Here is a 16,040-nt window from a genome sequence, read left to right as displayed (position 1 = left end):
CTTTTCAATAAAATTGACTTAAATATACTACCGCTACAGCAAATAAGCATCCCGAAAAAAAGAACATTCCTTGTTGTTTTGTGAGTGTTTCAAGTTTTTTCCAAGTGCGGCTAAACGAATGTATATCACTGTAGTCTGAAGCAATAGAATTGTCTAAATAACGTACGTAGATCGTATTTACAACTTTATTTTTGAATAAGGTGGATGTTGTTAATGTGTCATTAACTATCATGATTGTCAATCTTTTTCTTCTTCTTTGTTTTTAAGAGGCTTTAAACTTTGCAGTTCATTCGCCTCTATGATTGTCAATAACTTTTGCAATTATAATCAAAAATTGTTCACGTTGAATTCTAGTGTAGCATTTTGTTCAATTTTCACTCGCATATTATTTCTAAAACATCTTTACTATTGATCGCCGTCTGGGTATTCTAGAGAGATTGAAATGGAATAAAAAGGAATAAAAGGAATAAAAATGTTACAGTGATAATGAAGCGTTGTTGCGTATAAATATATATTTAGGTTTATTTACTTTTTCGACAATCGCAAATTCCATTCGCACAGGGATCCACCATCCATTCGAAGTTCACGATCGAAGTTCATCGTCACCTATTCGGAGTTCAATAGAGAGAGAGAGACGCGGGTACTTGAACCCCGATCAAACGAGGAGCAGTGAACGAATAATTGTACGGCTTAGATCTGAGCCAAAATCCAAAATCGAAAGCGGAGGAAGGGCGGCGCAATGATTTGCCTTTTCGCAACGTCTCGCGGTGCTCTTCTGAAGGAACTTTTCATCTTTTGTTCACATGTGCGATGGCTTGTATAATAGCCACATATTTTATGTGTTGATGTGCTTATGAAAACGGAAACATCAACGGCGACGTTTGCGGCTCGATATGGTTCATTGCTCTTTGTTTGTGTGGATTAGACGTCCAGGATTTCAAGTAATTTATATTTCTTTTTTGTGACTTTTTTATCGCTCGTTCAATAGGTAAATCAGGAACTTTGTTGTGTTCTGTAGCGAATGTAGCAGAAATTGTTGTATTATGGGTGGCCAAAAATATTTCCGGGATAAGTTCACATATATATGGTTTTCGTTTTTTATTTCATTTCCTGTGATCATTTTTCGGAGTCACTATGCTTTAAATAGCCTAATTTGTGTAAGAGCCACAACATAGAAATAAGCTTGTTTGATATTGCCTGTGCCTTAGCGAAGAAGCCCCCGGAATCAGCGATCGTGAATCGTCAAGTGCTTTTGTACCACACTTTTTGGTTCTGGGAACTTCCTGTTCTACCACCTGTGTCGGTAGAATGAAAATTCATAACAATTTCCAATTTCCATATATTTTCATAAATCGCTCATTTTTTTTCTACTATGGAACGCAATTTGTCTTCTATGGATAGTGGTCCATAAATTTGCTTTTCAATTAACTTCCATGAATATTCGATGGGTGCTTCGCATTTTCCGCCGAGAGGTCCAGCATTTCCCTCTGAAGCAATACTTCGGCAGCAGTGGCAAATTCAGCTCGAATCGATTACTCTTATGTTATCCGAGAAATTTACAAATAGCAATTGCGACGAGAAATACAAAAAAAGTAATTTTCCATTCCCATGATGCACATGCTGTGCAGCAGCACTTGTCCGAAAGACAAAACTCCAAAGTGCCGCACACCTTCACTTTCCCGGTTTCAGTCGGTCGGTCGGTCGGCTTTTTACCTTTCGCTTGAACAAACCAATTTTTTAAGGTCACCATCGATGAAAAATTGATATTTAATTCATGAGCCCAATGCTGTGGTCCCGTGTTTGTCTTTGTGCCGGATGGCAGGATGGACAGGAAAAAAAAGATTCCAGCTCGCCAGAAGGGAGACGAGCCAGCAATTGATGCACCGACTGCATGTGGCGACATTAGAGTGGCATAAGACGGCCAAACAACCGCGATGGTGGTTGATGGCAAACAAAGCGCAACTTAATTGATAAACGTTCGCAATCACCTGACGTGGCGGGGAAGACATTGCGCGGTGTTTTTGATCAAATTCGTAGTGCACAGTAGTGCCAAATGCAATCGAATTGAATTTTTCTTCATCCTTTCGGTTAATGTTGGTGAGATTTAGTTCTTAGAGTGATACATAATATTGGATATGTTATTTTTTTTACGTAGGATTACGTATTTCGGAAACACCGTTTTGTCTCATATTCCGAACAGTCTCAAATTCTGAACACTTCATTTTTGAATGTAAACTTACTTAACTTTTATGTTATAAATAATTGAACAGTGAAAACATTCTTTGAGGTATAGGCATCATTTTGACATAATTTACAGGTATCGATACAGCCTATAATTTATAATATTAGACATTTGCAACAAAGTGACAGTCAAATCCAATGATAAAATGTTTGCGTTAGCAAATTCCGTAAAAAACAAGCATCGTTCATTTTTCAGTTTTTGTAGTTGTATCAACTATTTTGTTTGTTGTTTTCATGTTAAGTGATACAGAATGTATGAACCTACAAAAAATGGGTGAAAAAAATGATATTATATGCAGAAATCTTCATTAAAATTAATATTGAAGTAGCGTTCGGAATATGAATCAAGTTTCTACGAATGATTCAAATTCCGAACACTTCATTTTCAAGTGTAAATTTAGTGAACTTTAATGGTATAAATAATTGAATAATCACAACCCTGAAATTCTTTGGGTTATAGTCTTTATTTTAACATCATTTACAGGTATCGATTAGGTTACTATTTATAGTATTAAGCATTTGCAAAAAAGTGACAGTCAAAACCAATGACAAATTGTTAGCGTTGGCAAATTCTGTAAAAAAATAAACATCGTCAATTTTTCAGTTTTTGTAGTTTTTACAACTATTTTGTTTGTTGTTTTCATGTTAAGTGCTAGAAATGGTGAGAATCTACAATAAATGGATGACATAAAATAATTTTTTATGCAGAAATCTTCATTAATATTAGTGTTTGGAATATGAATCAAGTTTCCACGAATGATTCAAATTGCGAGCACTTCATTTTTAAATGTGAATTTACTGAAATTTAATGTTATAAACAATTTAATATTCAGAACCCTGACACTCTTTGAGTTATAGACTTCATTTTAACATCATTTACAGGTATCCAAGATGCTAAACTATAGGTGTTTCGTTCTTGACACTTTCATGACAATACCTGAGACGAGTAGCGAGACGTAGCTTTCTGCATTGTTTACTTTTTGTTTGGTTGTGTCGTTATGGTTTCATATCAACTCGCTGAGGAAAACAACTGAAGAAAGAAATAAGCAAATATATATTCGTGAAAAATAGTGTACTAGAGCTGCAATAAGGTATTTATATTATATATTATAACCGCTCCATGTAATGTAATTAAACATACACATACTCTTTACAGATACACAGGTCGGAGGCCACTGATCATTCAACAAGAGCCAAAGGTTGTACCGCTCATGGCAACTCTACACGAGCTGAAGATTGTACCGTCCAGTGACCATTCTACCCTGGATTCCTCGAGTCAAGAGAGACGCACCACGATTGATATGAGGTACAGACTAGGGGGGCGTCGCTGATCAATGGTCAGTTATACTCCAATAGGAAGTATCCCGTGTCGGCCACACATACATAGTACTGGAGACTGCAACATCCCAATTATGAGATCTTTGTAATACTAACCTCGAGCCAACCGCGAGTAATCGGTTACATATTACTAACATAGTTGTAAGACAAAAATTGTTAAAATATTGGACTCCCGGCCCCGTCAAGCTACGTGCCTTAATAAAATATATATTTTGGTAAAAAAATTATATATTATTCAATATTTTTGGGGGACAGTGAGAATTTGATTAGCTTGTGAGTGTGATAAAAGTGCTATAAGTCTAAGAAATCTGTTGTCCAACTCCTCCACAGATAATCGTTCATCTCGCGGTTCTCTATCATGCCAAAATTATATTGTGAATATTTTATTTACTTCAGATGCCGTATTATTGTGCAGTAAAAGGATGTGGAAACAAGGTTCTCATAACGAAAAATAACCCGAACATTGTTTACCACACTTTTCTCCGAGATGGAGATAAAAATCAAAAATCAAATCATATGCTCACGTCATTTCCATAGAAGCAGTTACGATGACCGACATCAAATGCGCCATGAACTTAATGGTACGAGGAAATATAGGATGTTGAATTCCAAAGTTAAACATTTTTTCTGCCTTATATGTATCAGCCATTCCATGTCTAACCGATATAGTGGTTCTCCGATTTTCGTGGAAAGTGGTAGATTGTAGACTTTATTGTAAAATATTAGACCCGTCTTTTCTTGTTTTTTTTTTATTAGGGCTGTGTGGTATACGTTGCAAATCGTGAATATTGTCACCGGATTAAGGGCATTGTAGTGATGTAGAACGTTGAACTTTTGACTAGTCTGAAATCGATCCACCGCCGCAACAATAAGAAATTTCTCACCGTGCAATTTTTCGAAATGACTGGTATACTCATCGGCAGTGCGGAAATACTCTCGGCATACAAAGCAGCAGCGCAAAGAGGGGTCCAAATTGTGTTTCAGCATACGTTCCACCGTAGTCACATAACGAATTTCCGATAGAAGTCGATTCGCCGCTACCATCTCTTTAATTTCCTTCAAAACTATGTCGTTTTGTAAAATTGCATCCAGCATACGCAGGAATTTGTTTTGCTTTTTGGAAGTCAACTCTGAAAAATCAACAAATATAATCATTCTTTAGCGGAATAAATATATCAAACCGACCTACCAGCGTGATTGTTGTGTTCTTGCTGCTCCAGTAGGTTGCACAACCGCTCCATGTTCAATTTAAAATGATTTGGTCGATTACCATTGGCATGCTGTTGGATTGGCTCATTACGTGTTATCAAATTGTGGTTCATCAGCACCCAGCCCAACTCGTCCATTTTCACACGAGTGTTGCGGCGCAGTTTTATCTCTTCGAAAAGTTTTTCGCGTAGTTTCCGTTTGATGATGCCTCCGTCCTTGATCAGATTGTGCCGATAAATTCGTACCACGTACGATTCTATTTCATGCTTTTGCCCTGGTGATAAAACAAAAAAAAATAACACTCTCTTTTAAATGCTCAATAAAACCACATACGAAAAACGCTGCTTGCTTGGAAAGAAAAGCATTGATTGCGCGGCTAGAAGGTAAAATATACTCAAAACATCCTTCTGCACTGTTTTTAATTCGACCGCTGATTGTAGATATCTGAAAAAGTAGAAGCAATTATGAGAAATTGTTATACAAAAAAATCCAGAAAATTACCTGCCTACAGTGAAGCGCGAGCAGCTATTTTGCCAACGAATGCATTTGTCACCAATTGATATGATTTGCTTTGTAAACAAATTTGTTTTTTCACGAGCAATGGCCGAACAGCAATTTTGACATTGCGGTCCACCTATAGTATAACGCCTTGCAGGTATCGATATCGATATAGCGCCCTTGATCCCGAAACCATGTAATCAATAAGAAACAAATACAATCAATAATTACAAAAGCAAATTCAAATTTTTTGCGAGCATAACATTTTTACAAAAAAGACTAGCTAATTGACTTTGACACATCGATCATATAAATCGGTCCAGTAGTGTAAAAGTAATGATTTTTTTTAATTGCATTTTTGCTGTTCAGAATTTTAGACAAAAGTGTTCGGAATATGAGTCAGTGACAAAAATGGTGTTCGGAATTTGAGACAAAAGTGATTAAACATATTTTTAGTTTTTCATTATGAATATGTATTTGTAAAACAATTTTATTGTAGTCAAATGAAAAAGATGGCTCTATTGTAATTTCCCGAAAGAGTACTATTTTGAGTAATAAGACACTGTTTAATGGCTATCAAAGCTTAAGTGTTCGGAATATACGACAAAACGGTATATTGGAGGTATAAATTAAAAATAATAACCGCGTCACGAAAAACGTCCAAAATTGGTGAATCATTTCTTGATGGATTTACGTGAATTTTATATCAACCGATTTGGCCATTGACAATATATTGTAATATAGATAATTATAACTTATTTAATTGTTATTTTTTTTCAAATAATTAGTAAGAATAGTGGCTTTAAAACTTAACTTTACCATAATACAAAAAAGCTGTGCAAGTCATTCTCAAGTCAACGGACAAGCTACCATTACATCTAAATCATTACAAATGGACTTTCTCATATTCATTTTTATAAAAAAAACTAGCTGACCCGGCAAACTTCGTACCGCCCAGAAGGGATTTTTTGTTATGAATACTTTCAAACATTCAGGTTTCCTCATAACGTTCAACGTTATAATTGGACCTTTACAATTTCTTTATAGTGGGTCTCCGTAGCCACATTGGTTGCGCATTCGCGTAGTAAGCGGTCGATCGTGAGCTCGAATCTCGACTAAAATTCGGCTATGTTACAGCTAAAATGTTAATGAGTCTAAAATAAACAAAAGGGATAAAAAAAATTCTTTGTGCTATAAATTTCCTAGTACTTCTACCAAAACTCGTCATTATAATATTCTCGTATAATATTCACAATTCTCGTTCAAGATTCTTCAATCACTTGCAAATAACATTCACGTTTTCTTACTTAGCGCAAGTTCATGGGTCCAATCATAGAACTGTTCATTGATTGATCTTCTAATCGACCCCGTTGAATTCACCTTTTACTATAAAATTCTTAGTACTTTTACCATCATTCTAATATCAGATTATTTTCAGACACAATTCTCGTTCAAGATTTTTCAACCACTTGCAAATAACATGTTTCTCCGTTGCATGGAATAAATGTTTTATACAGAAAATATGATAGAATAAAAACAGCCCCAAATCGGACTATTCCTTCCTCGAGTTTTGCTCTTATCAACACATTCGTCGATCCATTTTTATTTATATAGATATATAGAGTGCGTTTCATCACCTGAAAATCCATTTCCAGTTTCGAACAAAGATAAATTCCGTTAGCGCAAACATCAAATGGACTAACAACGCTTGTCACTATGCAATTATAAAACATATGGGAATTAAATTTTCCGAATTTTCCCTTTTTCCTTCAGAGTTTTTCGGAAATTTTCAATTGTTATGTTGGGTTGGAATATTTTTGGTTGAAATTTGTGTAATATTTTTATGGGACCCCCCACTTCATTTCAGAGGAGGGAGGGGTGTCATACCATTATAGAAATAATTCTCATACCCAAAAACCTTGAGTTATGCAGAAGTTAGTGTTTCGTTTGTATGGCAGCCCTCTTAGAGAGGGGGAGGAGTGTATTCACCATAGAAACGTTTCGTGCCCCGTTAAACCTTCACATGCCGAATTTGGTTCCATTTGCTTGATTAGTTCTCGAGTTATGCAGGAATTTGTGTTTCATTTGTATGGGAGCCCCCCTTAGAGAGGGAGAAGTATCGTTTCACCGTGGAAACTTTTCGTGCCCCTAAAACCTACACATGCCAAATTTGGCTGCATTTGAGTTATCAGTTCTCGAGTTATGCCGAAATTTGTGTTTCATTTGTATGGCAGCCCCTCTTAGAGAGGGGGAGGAGTATCGAACTACCATAGAAACGGTTCGTTCCCCTTAAAACCTGCACATGCCAAATTTGGCTCCATTTGTTTGATTAATTCTTGAATTATGCAAACCAACCATACCCCCCTTCCCTCCCTTTGAGAGGGGTGGAGGAGCGTCATATCACCATAGAAAATTTTATTGCTCCCTAAAACCTCCATATGCTTAATTTGGTTTCATTTGCCTGATTAGTTCTCGAGTTATGTAGAACTTTGTGTTTCATTTGCATGCTAGCCCCCTTAGAGAGGGAGGAGGAGTGTCGAACCACCATAGAAACTTTTCGTGCCTCCTAAAACCTACACATGCCAAATTTGGCTAAATTTGACTTCTCAGTTCTCGAGTTATGCCGAAATTATGCCTCTCGTTTTCGTTCATTGAGTTACGGAAGAATTATTTTTTTTTGAAATTCAATTGGTGGTGAGACATGGAATTACGAGTTAGACATGCAAACCAATTAACAAGCCTCGGCTAACTATTTCACGCCAAAATAACGTCAGACGGTAAATGGAGACTGTTATCTAGGCGTTTGATGTGGCGTTTGAGAAATTGAAGACCAGATTGACAGAGAAAATACATGGATATTGTACTACGATAAACCAAAAAATAAGGAATAGTTATGAACGTCGAGTAAATCAACAAATATCATCAAACAACTGAATTCAATTCCGGAATATGCATTTGAAACAGGTTTTTGTTTCACGGTAGAAGTGTATTATTTGGAAGAGACCTAACTACTCTAAGGATGATAAAACAAACTTTAGAGAATAGTAAATACAGTGTCGGACAAAACATTAAGAAAAAAAGCAAAAGAAGCAAGTGACAAAGCTTTGAGAAAAATAATCTAATCCAGTGCTCCCAGTTATAATTTATTTGTATTGTTCAAAGAAATTTATAACATCTGTAGTTAAAATAATAGTCATTCATTGAAAAATGCATTTTAAGCATACTTTAAAACTAAAATGACAAAAATTAAGACCGGTTGTAAAATTCGTGGTAAAAAAATAACAACAAGAAAATTTAAACCATGAAAAGCTTCTAGGGTTAGAACTTGGTCGTGTAACCTTCGTTACTCATCACTTTACGCACCCAGTGCGGCATGGATTTCACCAGCTTCTGGAACGGGGTGACCGGGATGGCGTACCAACAAGCTTGGATCCTATCCCACAGTTGATGCTGATTCTCGACATAGGTTCCATAGCTTCTCTATAGGTTTTAGATCAGGTGACTGTGCTGACCACTTCATGATGTGGCTTTGTTATCCTGGAACCATTTTTGACGGTCTCGGCGGTGCTTCAGATTGTTATCCTGCATGAACTGCCATTTCAGGGGTATCTCCCACTCGGCGTGGGGCAGCGTAACATCCCTTAGGATTTGGGCGTAGAGGTACTGATCCATGATCTTATCCACCCAGTACAGGGGGCCAACTCCGTACCAGGAGAAGCACCCCGCACCAAAATTTTCCCTCCTCCAGGCTTGAATGTCTTCGTGGTATACTGTGGTATGTAAGCGCAGCCTATTGGGCGATGGTCCCAAGTTTTTCCGTCCGAGCCGATGTGATTTACCTTCGTCTCATCCGACCACAGTATATTTCGCCACTACTTATCCTTCTCCGGACTGATCCAATCCAAGTGGTCTTTCGCGAACTCCAGCCGGGCTTTCAGATGCCTCGTCGTCTGCGTCGGGAGCTTCTGGGGGCTTCTACCGCCTAACCTCTGCTGCCCTAGCCGACGCTGAACTGTCCGGGAGCTCACGGACAAGTTCAGTTGCCTTTATGGCCAAGTCATTCTTCGCGGTCGTTTTCCTTGGGCATCCAGTCGTTTCGGATTTTTTGCGGTCGTGGTCGCACGAAGGTTTTGGATCGTCCCAAGTACTCTGCGATTTCGCGTTGGCTGCTGCCTTTTTGGACATTTTGCGGATGAGCATCCACTGTTTTAACGTGCAACTATGCGCGCGAACTTACATGCTTCTTCTTGATAAATACTTCCCAGCATCCGAAAAACACAAAATACCACCGAGAAACAATCAATCTTCTTCAAAAATCGGTCATAACAACACTCGAAACAGCCGAAACGAGAAACTGGTCCTAAATTTTGTCGTCGTACCGGTTTTTAACCGGGTTGCTTTGATTGCGTTAAACTTGCGGTTTTCATAGTTGTCATACTAGTATAAGTGCTCGCTACTAGGTTTCGCATATACTATATTTGAATTGGCATTTAAAATTAATTTGAATTTTTTGGATTCGAGTGGTCTTAATTTTTTGTCCGACACTGTGTTGTTCTTATCAATTCTAGGTATTTTCAACAATATATTCGTGACAAAAGCACTTACTACAGAGTGCCTTCATCGCGCTAACTGTTCAAACCCGAGAGCTATCAGTTCAATTTTGTTCAACATTTCGTTGCGCGCTTGGATCAAATAATTAATCCCAAAATCATTTCTGATATGCTCTGGACATACGTATGGGACTAGACTGCGGTGCTCGTGGCTTGGGGGCAAACGAATCGCGCCATGCTTCGCCACCCGGGCAGGAATGTAGTTTCGCGAAGGAGAAAGATGTGAACAGAAACATTTGAGGCCTATAAAAAGGAGAATATTAACGTGCGTTGAAAGTGAAACACTGAAGGGACAACACTGAAACATCTGGACGCGCGATAGAGACCTTCTGTGGGGTCTGTCCCTCTCGGTTTTTCATGGGAGGAAGCTTTCTCCGCAATAAACGTGCACGCAAACACTCGAGGTTGGAGTACCGTGGGCAAATTGCGTCCATTAGAAAAAGGGGAAAAGTTCCGTGAATTAAACGTTGGAACGATTGACCTCTGGATATCATTTTATACGTGTTCTACCAACACATTTCTGGCACTAAACAGGGACACCGAAATGGTCTGTCTTCTACATCAGTCCAGCCGTGTAAAAAAAATATGGAAATTAACTATATTTCTACGTTTTTGCTGACTTCATTTGCAATACGGTTGGTTGGCGATTTGGACCAGCAAGAACGGCGACACGAGAAAAAAAATGCTCAAACTGCGGCAAAACACCCGGAGGAGCCGTTCGAGCGAGGGTTGATGTTTTCGTCTATCGCCAATCGTAAAATTATTCAAATTTTCTCCACAGTTTTGCTGCTGGCAAAATTCAAGTGCCATGTGATGTAGAACGACTCTCGCTTTGGCGTTCACTACCATTGTAAACAGATCGATGCCAGATGGCCCGTTTGGCTATCGGTAGTACCAAACACGGGTTACACAGAAAGTTCTTGAGTTCAGCGAGTCAATGGCGGTGAGCGGAGGTGAGTCGCAAAAATAAACACACACACACGAAAACTGAAGCTCGTTTCAAGCTGAAAATCATCAAATGGGTACCTGACTCGAAAATAATGAACCGTTTGTTGGGTGATTAGTTTATCGAATTTGTTATCTTAATTAAGGTTTGTGGGATGAACCACCGTCGCTAGAAGAGCAAATACCATATGGTTCGCTTCATTCTTCTATTCTATACTATACTATACTATATTATAGTTCTATACTTGAACTGAAGTTAAAATACTGGTAATTTATTTACGCTCGAGGAGATTGATGATCTCCAATTTCGGCCTATTCTATCGAAGGTCGATTTCGAGTCCGCGAATTTCATTTTTCATTTTTTCTTCATGAAAGTGAGGGAAAATTCTTTTTCTTCGTGATCTGCGGGTAATTGCGGTGAAGCATTCGAGGTATTAATTTTATTTTATTTTATCAAACATGTTTTTTTTTCATTTCCTTCATCTCCACCATCTTCCAGAATCTAGTTTGTCAGCTAATAGATTAAGCATTTTGCGATTAGAATTTTAAATACAAATTTGACCACACTCATGTATCAGCTATTTTATAAAGTTTTCCTTTTCTTTGATGATCATTTAATACCTGTTGCATTATTTGTCTGATTTTATACTAGAACTTAGTTCCGCATTGATTGTATTTTTACGTTTTTTTTTAATTGTGAATACCATGGCTAACAACATTGTATTATCTATAGGATCCTCGGTTGAGTTTTCATTAATTTCTCGTGAAAATAAATGACTTTCCTTAAAGATTGCATAGACAATATGAAAGTATTGTGCACCGCTAACCACTTATATTTTTCCTATTTATTCACGTCGGAAAAAACTTTTTTGTTTAATATAAAAACCGTACTTCTTCTAGCTTGAGCTTGAGTATTTAGATTGTACACTTCTAAGTTGCTCTTCGTAATTGACCTGATTCAACGAAATTGTATGAAGAACTATCTCAATGGCACTTGGAGGCAGCAAGTCGTTCTCACTGAGCAAGATTCGGTGATTCGAACATTGAATGGTCAATATCGACGCCTTACAGTCACCAGGGGAAAAGAACAGAATGTTAGTATGATAATTGTTGGTATGGTTAGAAATTAATCTGCTAATATATGAACATACTGACATAATTGCATAATTGTAGTAGATTTTCTTAAATACTAGATACTATATGCTAAAAATAATACTCATGTTTTAAAACTTCTCTAAATCCATCAATTTTTTTCTCGTCAAAGTAACAGTTCGATTCTGTACAAATCAAGTGTCCAAAAATAACTTAAATTGTGTGCAAAACTCTCTTTGTAATCTTTATAATTTCTAACATGCTGGTAACATTTCCGGGCAGAAATTTTAAAAAATGAATGTGTCCGGCATCTTTGAAAATATAAGAATGAGTCGGGAAAGACGGACACTTGAAGGGAAAGATGAACACCTGGGGTAGGAAAGATGGATACTTACTGAAAAGTTATATTTTGAAATTCAAGTTGATGTATTCAATAAGTGGAGGACTTCAAACGGACCTTAAAAAGGATTGAACAAAAAGTTTTGACTAAAATCGCCTAGAAGGGCTGTAATTTTTCCATTTTTTTCAAGTCTAAAAAACTTTCCGGTTTCCGGAATGACAGATTCGGATTACGTTTTAAAACCGCTAATCCAGTCATCTGAGTTGGTTTATTCCAGTCATCTGAGCCATCTGAGTTGGCTTATTAAACGAGCTTATTAAAAAAACCGTAGTTTGTGCGAGAGTGAGGAAGGCAGAATGTATGTGAACGCAGGTTACGAGGGCGTATATTAAAATCGATCGACTGAAGAAGATCAGCACAATCGATTTTCGAGGAAATTAGATCGGATATAAAAGTTGCCTTCGCTACATCTCTACGTAAAATCATAGCCTCATAGCTGGGTAAGTTCGGAGGATCGCTCCAGGGTAAGTTGCGTAGGGCGAAACGGACGAATTTCCGCTGGATCACCTCAACTCGCTGGACACTATTTTGGTAGTAGGGAGACCATACTATGCACGCATATTTAAGATGAGAGCGCACTAAAGCACAATAAAGAGCTTTGATACAATGTGGGTCATAGAATTGCTTTGTGATGCGAAAAATGAAACCTAATATCCTAGATGCCTTGGTGGTGATGTATGAGATATGGTCGCTGAACGTTAGCTTTGAGTCTAAGACGATACCAAGATCCTTGATAGTCACAACACTTTTCAAAGAGATATTGAGTATTTTATACGAAAATGTTACAGGCGATCGTTTCCGCGTGAACGATATGACTCGTAAAGGAAGAAAAGCAGGGTATAAGGATATAAGGATAATCACACACGAACATCGATAGCTTTAAGGAAAACATATATTTGGAACATGTAATCAAGGTCTAACCGAGCCAAAGCATCTCTCACCGGCACATTGGGCTGCCTTCCTCTAGCCCGAAGGGAGTTTTCTAAATTCGATCTGGCAACAAGATACACCTCACACGACCAAACAACGTGTTCGATGTCGTGGTAGCCTCGGCCACAAATGCAGAGATTGCTACCGGCCAGATTGAAACCAAAGAGTAACGCGTCTAACGAACAGTGATTGGACATGAGTCGGGAGAAGGTGCGAATAAAGTCCCGACTCAAGTCCAGACTTTTGAACCATGGTTTGAGGCTAACCTTAGGGATAATCGAGTGAAACCACCGGCCCAATTCATCTTCGTTCCACTTACGTTGCCAGTTTTCGATGGTATTTTAACGGACTAAAGAATAAAATTCATTGAAGGCGATTTGACGCTGATAAATGTCGCCTTCAATTGCACCAACCTTTGCTAATGAGTCAGCCCTCTCATTACCCGGAATTGAGCAATGTGAGGGGACCCAGACAAAGGCAATGACATAACAGCGTCTGGATAAAGCACTCAAAATTTCTCGTATTCTCTCAAGGAAGTACGGCGAGTGCTTTTCCGGCCTCACTGAACGGATAGCTTCGACAGAGCTAAGACTATCCGTTACAATGTAATAGTGTTCAACAGGTCGTGAGGCGACGCTGTCCAGCACCCAGTGTATTGCTGCCAATTCAGCAATATACACTGAGCAAGGATTCTGAAGACTGTGGGAGGTGCTAAAAAGTTCGTTGAACACTCCAAATGCTGTGGACGCGTTTATAGTGGACCCATCAGTAAAGTACATATTATCACAATTGATACGCCCATACTTTGCATTGAAGATCGTAGGAACGCGGACGCGGAAGTCGACCCAATGGTGATGGAAATTTTGATTGACAAGTGATCACAACCATTGGGGTCCTGGATTACATTCTACATGCAATCTAACGATAGACAAATTCTTGGCACTAAGCCAAGAGCACTTGGCTTAGCAGGTGGTTTAGGTACACGTGTTGTTTCCCCAGTATTCAAAACGGTCATATTGAAGCTGTTACAAAAGTCATATCAACAATGAACGATTATCGTCGTACTGTTCTTCCCAGGCAGTTCCATGAAAGTTGAAATCTCCCAAGATCAATCGTGGCTCAGAAAGGAGTGAGCACATGTCAACAAGTTGCTTGCGACTAACCGCAGCTCTCGGAGGCCAATACAAGCTGACAATACAGAGGTCTTTGCCTCTGATGTTTGCATGACTAGCAACAGCTTCGATCCCTCCAATAGGTGGAAGGACAATTCTAAAAAATGAGTGGCACTTATTGATCCCCAATAGCACCCCTCCGTATCTGTCATCACGGTCCAAGCGTATAATATTAAAATCGTGGAAAGAGAGATCATCTCGCGGAGAAAGCCAAGTTTCGGACAGAGCAAAAACATCACAATTGAAGTTATGAATTAAAAATTTGAATGTATCCAATTTAGGGATAAGACTATCTCCGACCTCTCTATTTAAATTAGACATCAAGAGAGATAATCATTGCAAGGAGGGGTCATGTTGCTCAATTCAATTGCTGCAAAATTGTCTTTAGCATTGCATTGAGCGTTGAGATGACAATGGTTCTGATGGAGTCGGAGACATTAAAACACGTGAAGATTTGATCCACAAGGTCAGTCAACTTTATAAATTCCTATTGGGAAGTTGAGCTGGACGGAAAAACAGAGACAGATGGGGTTTTTGATGTCCCCTCGAGTGCTGGGTCGTTCGAAGGTGAACTTTTCCCACGGAAGTTCACCAAATGTACGCTTCGAGCGTTCCCTTAAAGGGCGCTTCTGTTTCTCCCAGCGACTCTTATAAGTTTCACAAGCTGAGAGCTCGTGTGGGGATCCCTCGCAATATGGACATTTATACTCAGTCGCACTGCAGGATTTCCCCTCATGTTGCTCTCCGCAAGTGGCATAGCGCTAATTGTTGGCACAATAAGCTGAAGTGTGACCAACTGATTTGCATTTTTGGCAAGTCATGGGCTTTGGCACGAAGAGTCACCAAGGCAGCCTCAATTTATATGACGTAGTCAGGGAGGGCGGAACCAGCAAAAGTTACTCGAAACGAGTCGGACGGCGTGAATTTAGTCTCTCCCCCTTCTTGGGAGACTTTCCCTAGTTGGTGGAAGTCCAAGATTTTAACACTCACCAAAGGGAGTTTTTTAAATTTTCCAAATCCTTCTTTTATCATTTTACACGTCAGACCCGTTTCAGTTACCATCCCCGAGATTTCTACGTCATGGGACAGCACGTAGACACGATACTCTAGGGTGAACCTCTGGTCGATCACAATATCGTTTGCATGTTTCCGATCACCCACGATAACACGCAGTTTGTTCGGTCTAACTTTCAAAACATCGATCACGGAGAAGTATCTTGTCAGATCTTTCGTGATCTGAATAACATTCAGCGCTTTTCTGTTTGGTTTGGGCCGGAAGAAAACAACCCAGGGACCAGTTCCAGGTGCATCTTCTGGATAAACCTTGACCCGTGGAGAGGACACAACAGAAGGGGAAGACGAGTTCGAGGTTTGCGCGGGAACGGTGTCGTTAGAAGGGGGAGAGGAAGTGGATGGTTGAGAGGTATCGGAAACAACAGATGGGGAATGCGAGGTCGAAGGTTGAGTGGAAACAGGAGGGTTAAGGGATTGAGAGGAGAGATTTGCGGATTTCTTGGAGGGGGCTTTTTAGTGTTGGTTGAATCTTCTTCAGAAGATAAATCTTCTGTTACGCGTTTTAGCGACTTTCCGGCCCCTTTCTGGGCA

The 16,040-nt window shown here is 39.0% G+C and overlaps 2 protein-coding genes across 9 annotated transcripts in view; one reads left to right on the top strand and one right to left on the bottom strand.

Annotated features, from left to right (window-relative positions):
* Positions 1–16,040, top strand: part of LOC129769760 (mucin-2-like) — a 256,566-nt gene that overhangs the window by 54,165 nt on the left and 186,361 nt on the right. The window lies entirely within an intron of this gene.
* Positions 4,040–5,376, bottom strand: LOC129769764 (uncharacterized). 2 transcript variants are annotated; one of them, XM_055772230.1, is made up of 4 exons: positions 5,290–5,376; positions 5,122–5,232; positions 4,769–5,062; positions 4,040–4,709 (listed from the first exon to the last, which is right to left on the bottom strand). In XM_055772230.1, exons 3-4 carry the CDS (start codon positions 4,923–4,925, stop codon positions 4,138–4,140), a joined length of 729 nt encoding a protein of 242 aa, XP_055628205.1. In that variant the 5' UTR covers positions 4,926–5,062; positions 5,122–5,232; positions 5,290–5,376; the 3' UTR covers positions 4,040–4,137. The 2 variants fall into 2 exon arrangements, with proteins under 2 accessions (XP_055628205.1, XP_055628206.1); XM_055772231.1 differs by lacking the exon at positions 5,290–5,376 and having other exon boundaries at positions 5,122–5,277.

This window comes from Toxorhynchites rutilus, chromosome 2 (genome assembly GCF_029784135.1).
Source record: "Toxorhynchites rutilus septentrionalis strain SRP chromosome 2, ASM2978413v1, whole genome shotgun sequence".
In the NCBI taxonomy this organism is placed as follows: Eukaryota; Metazoa; Arthropoda; class Insecta; order Diptera; family Culicidae; genus Toxorhynchites; species Toxorhynchites rutilus.
This window is presented reverse-complemented; position numbering and strand designations above follow the sequence as displayed.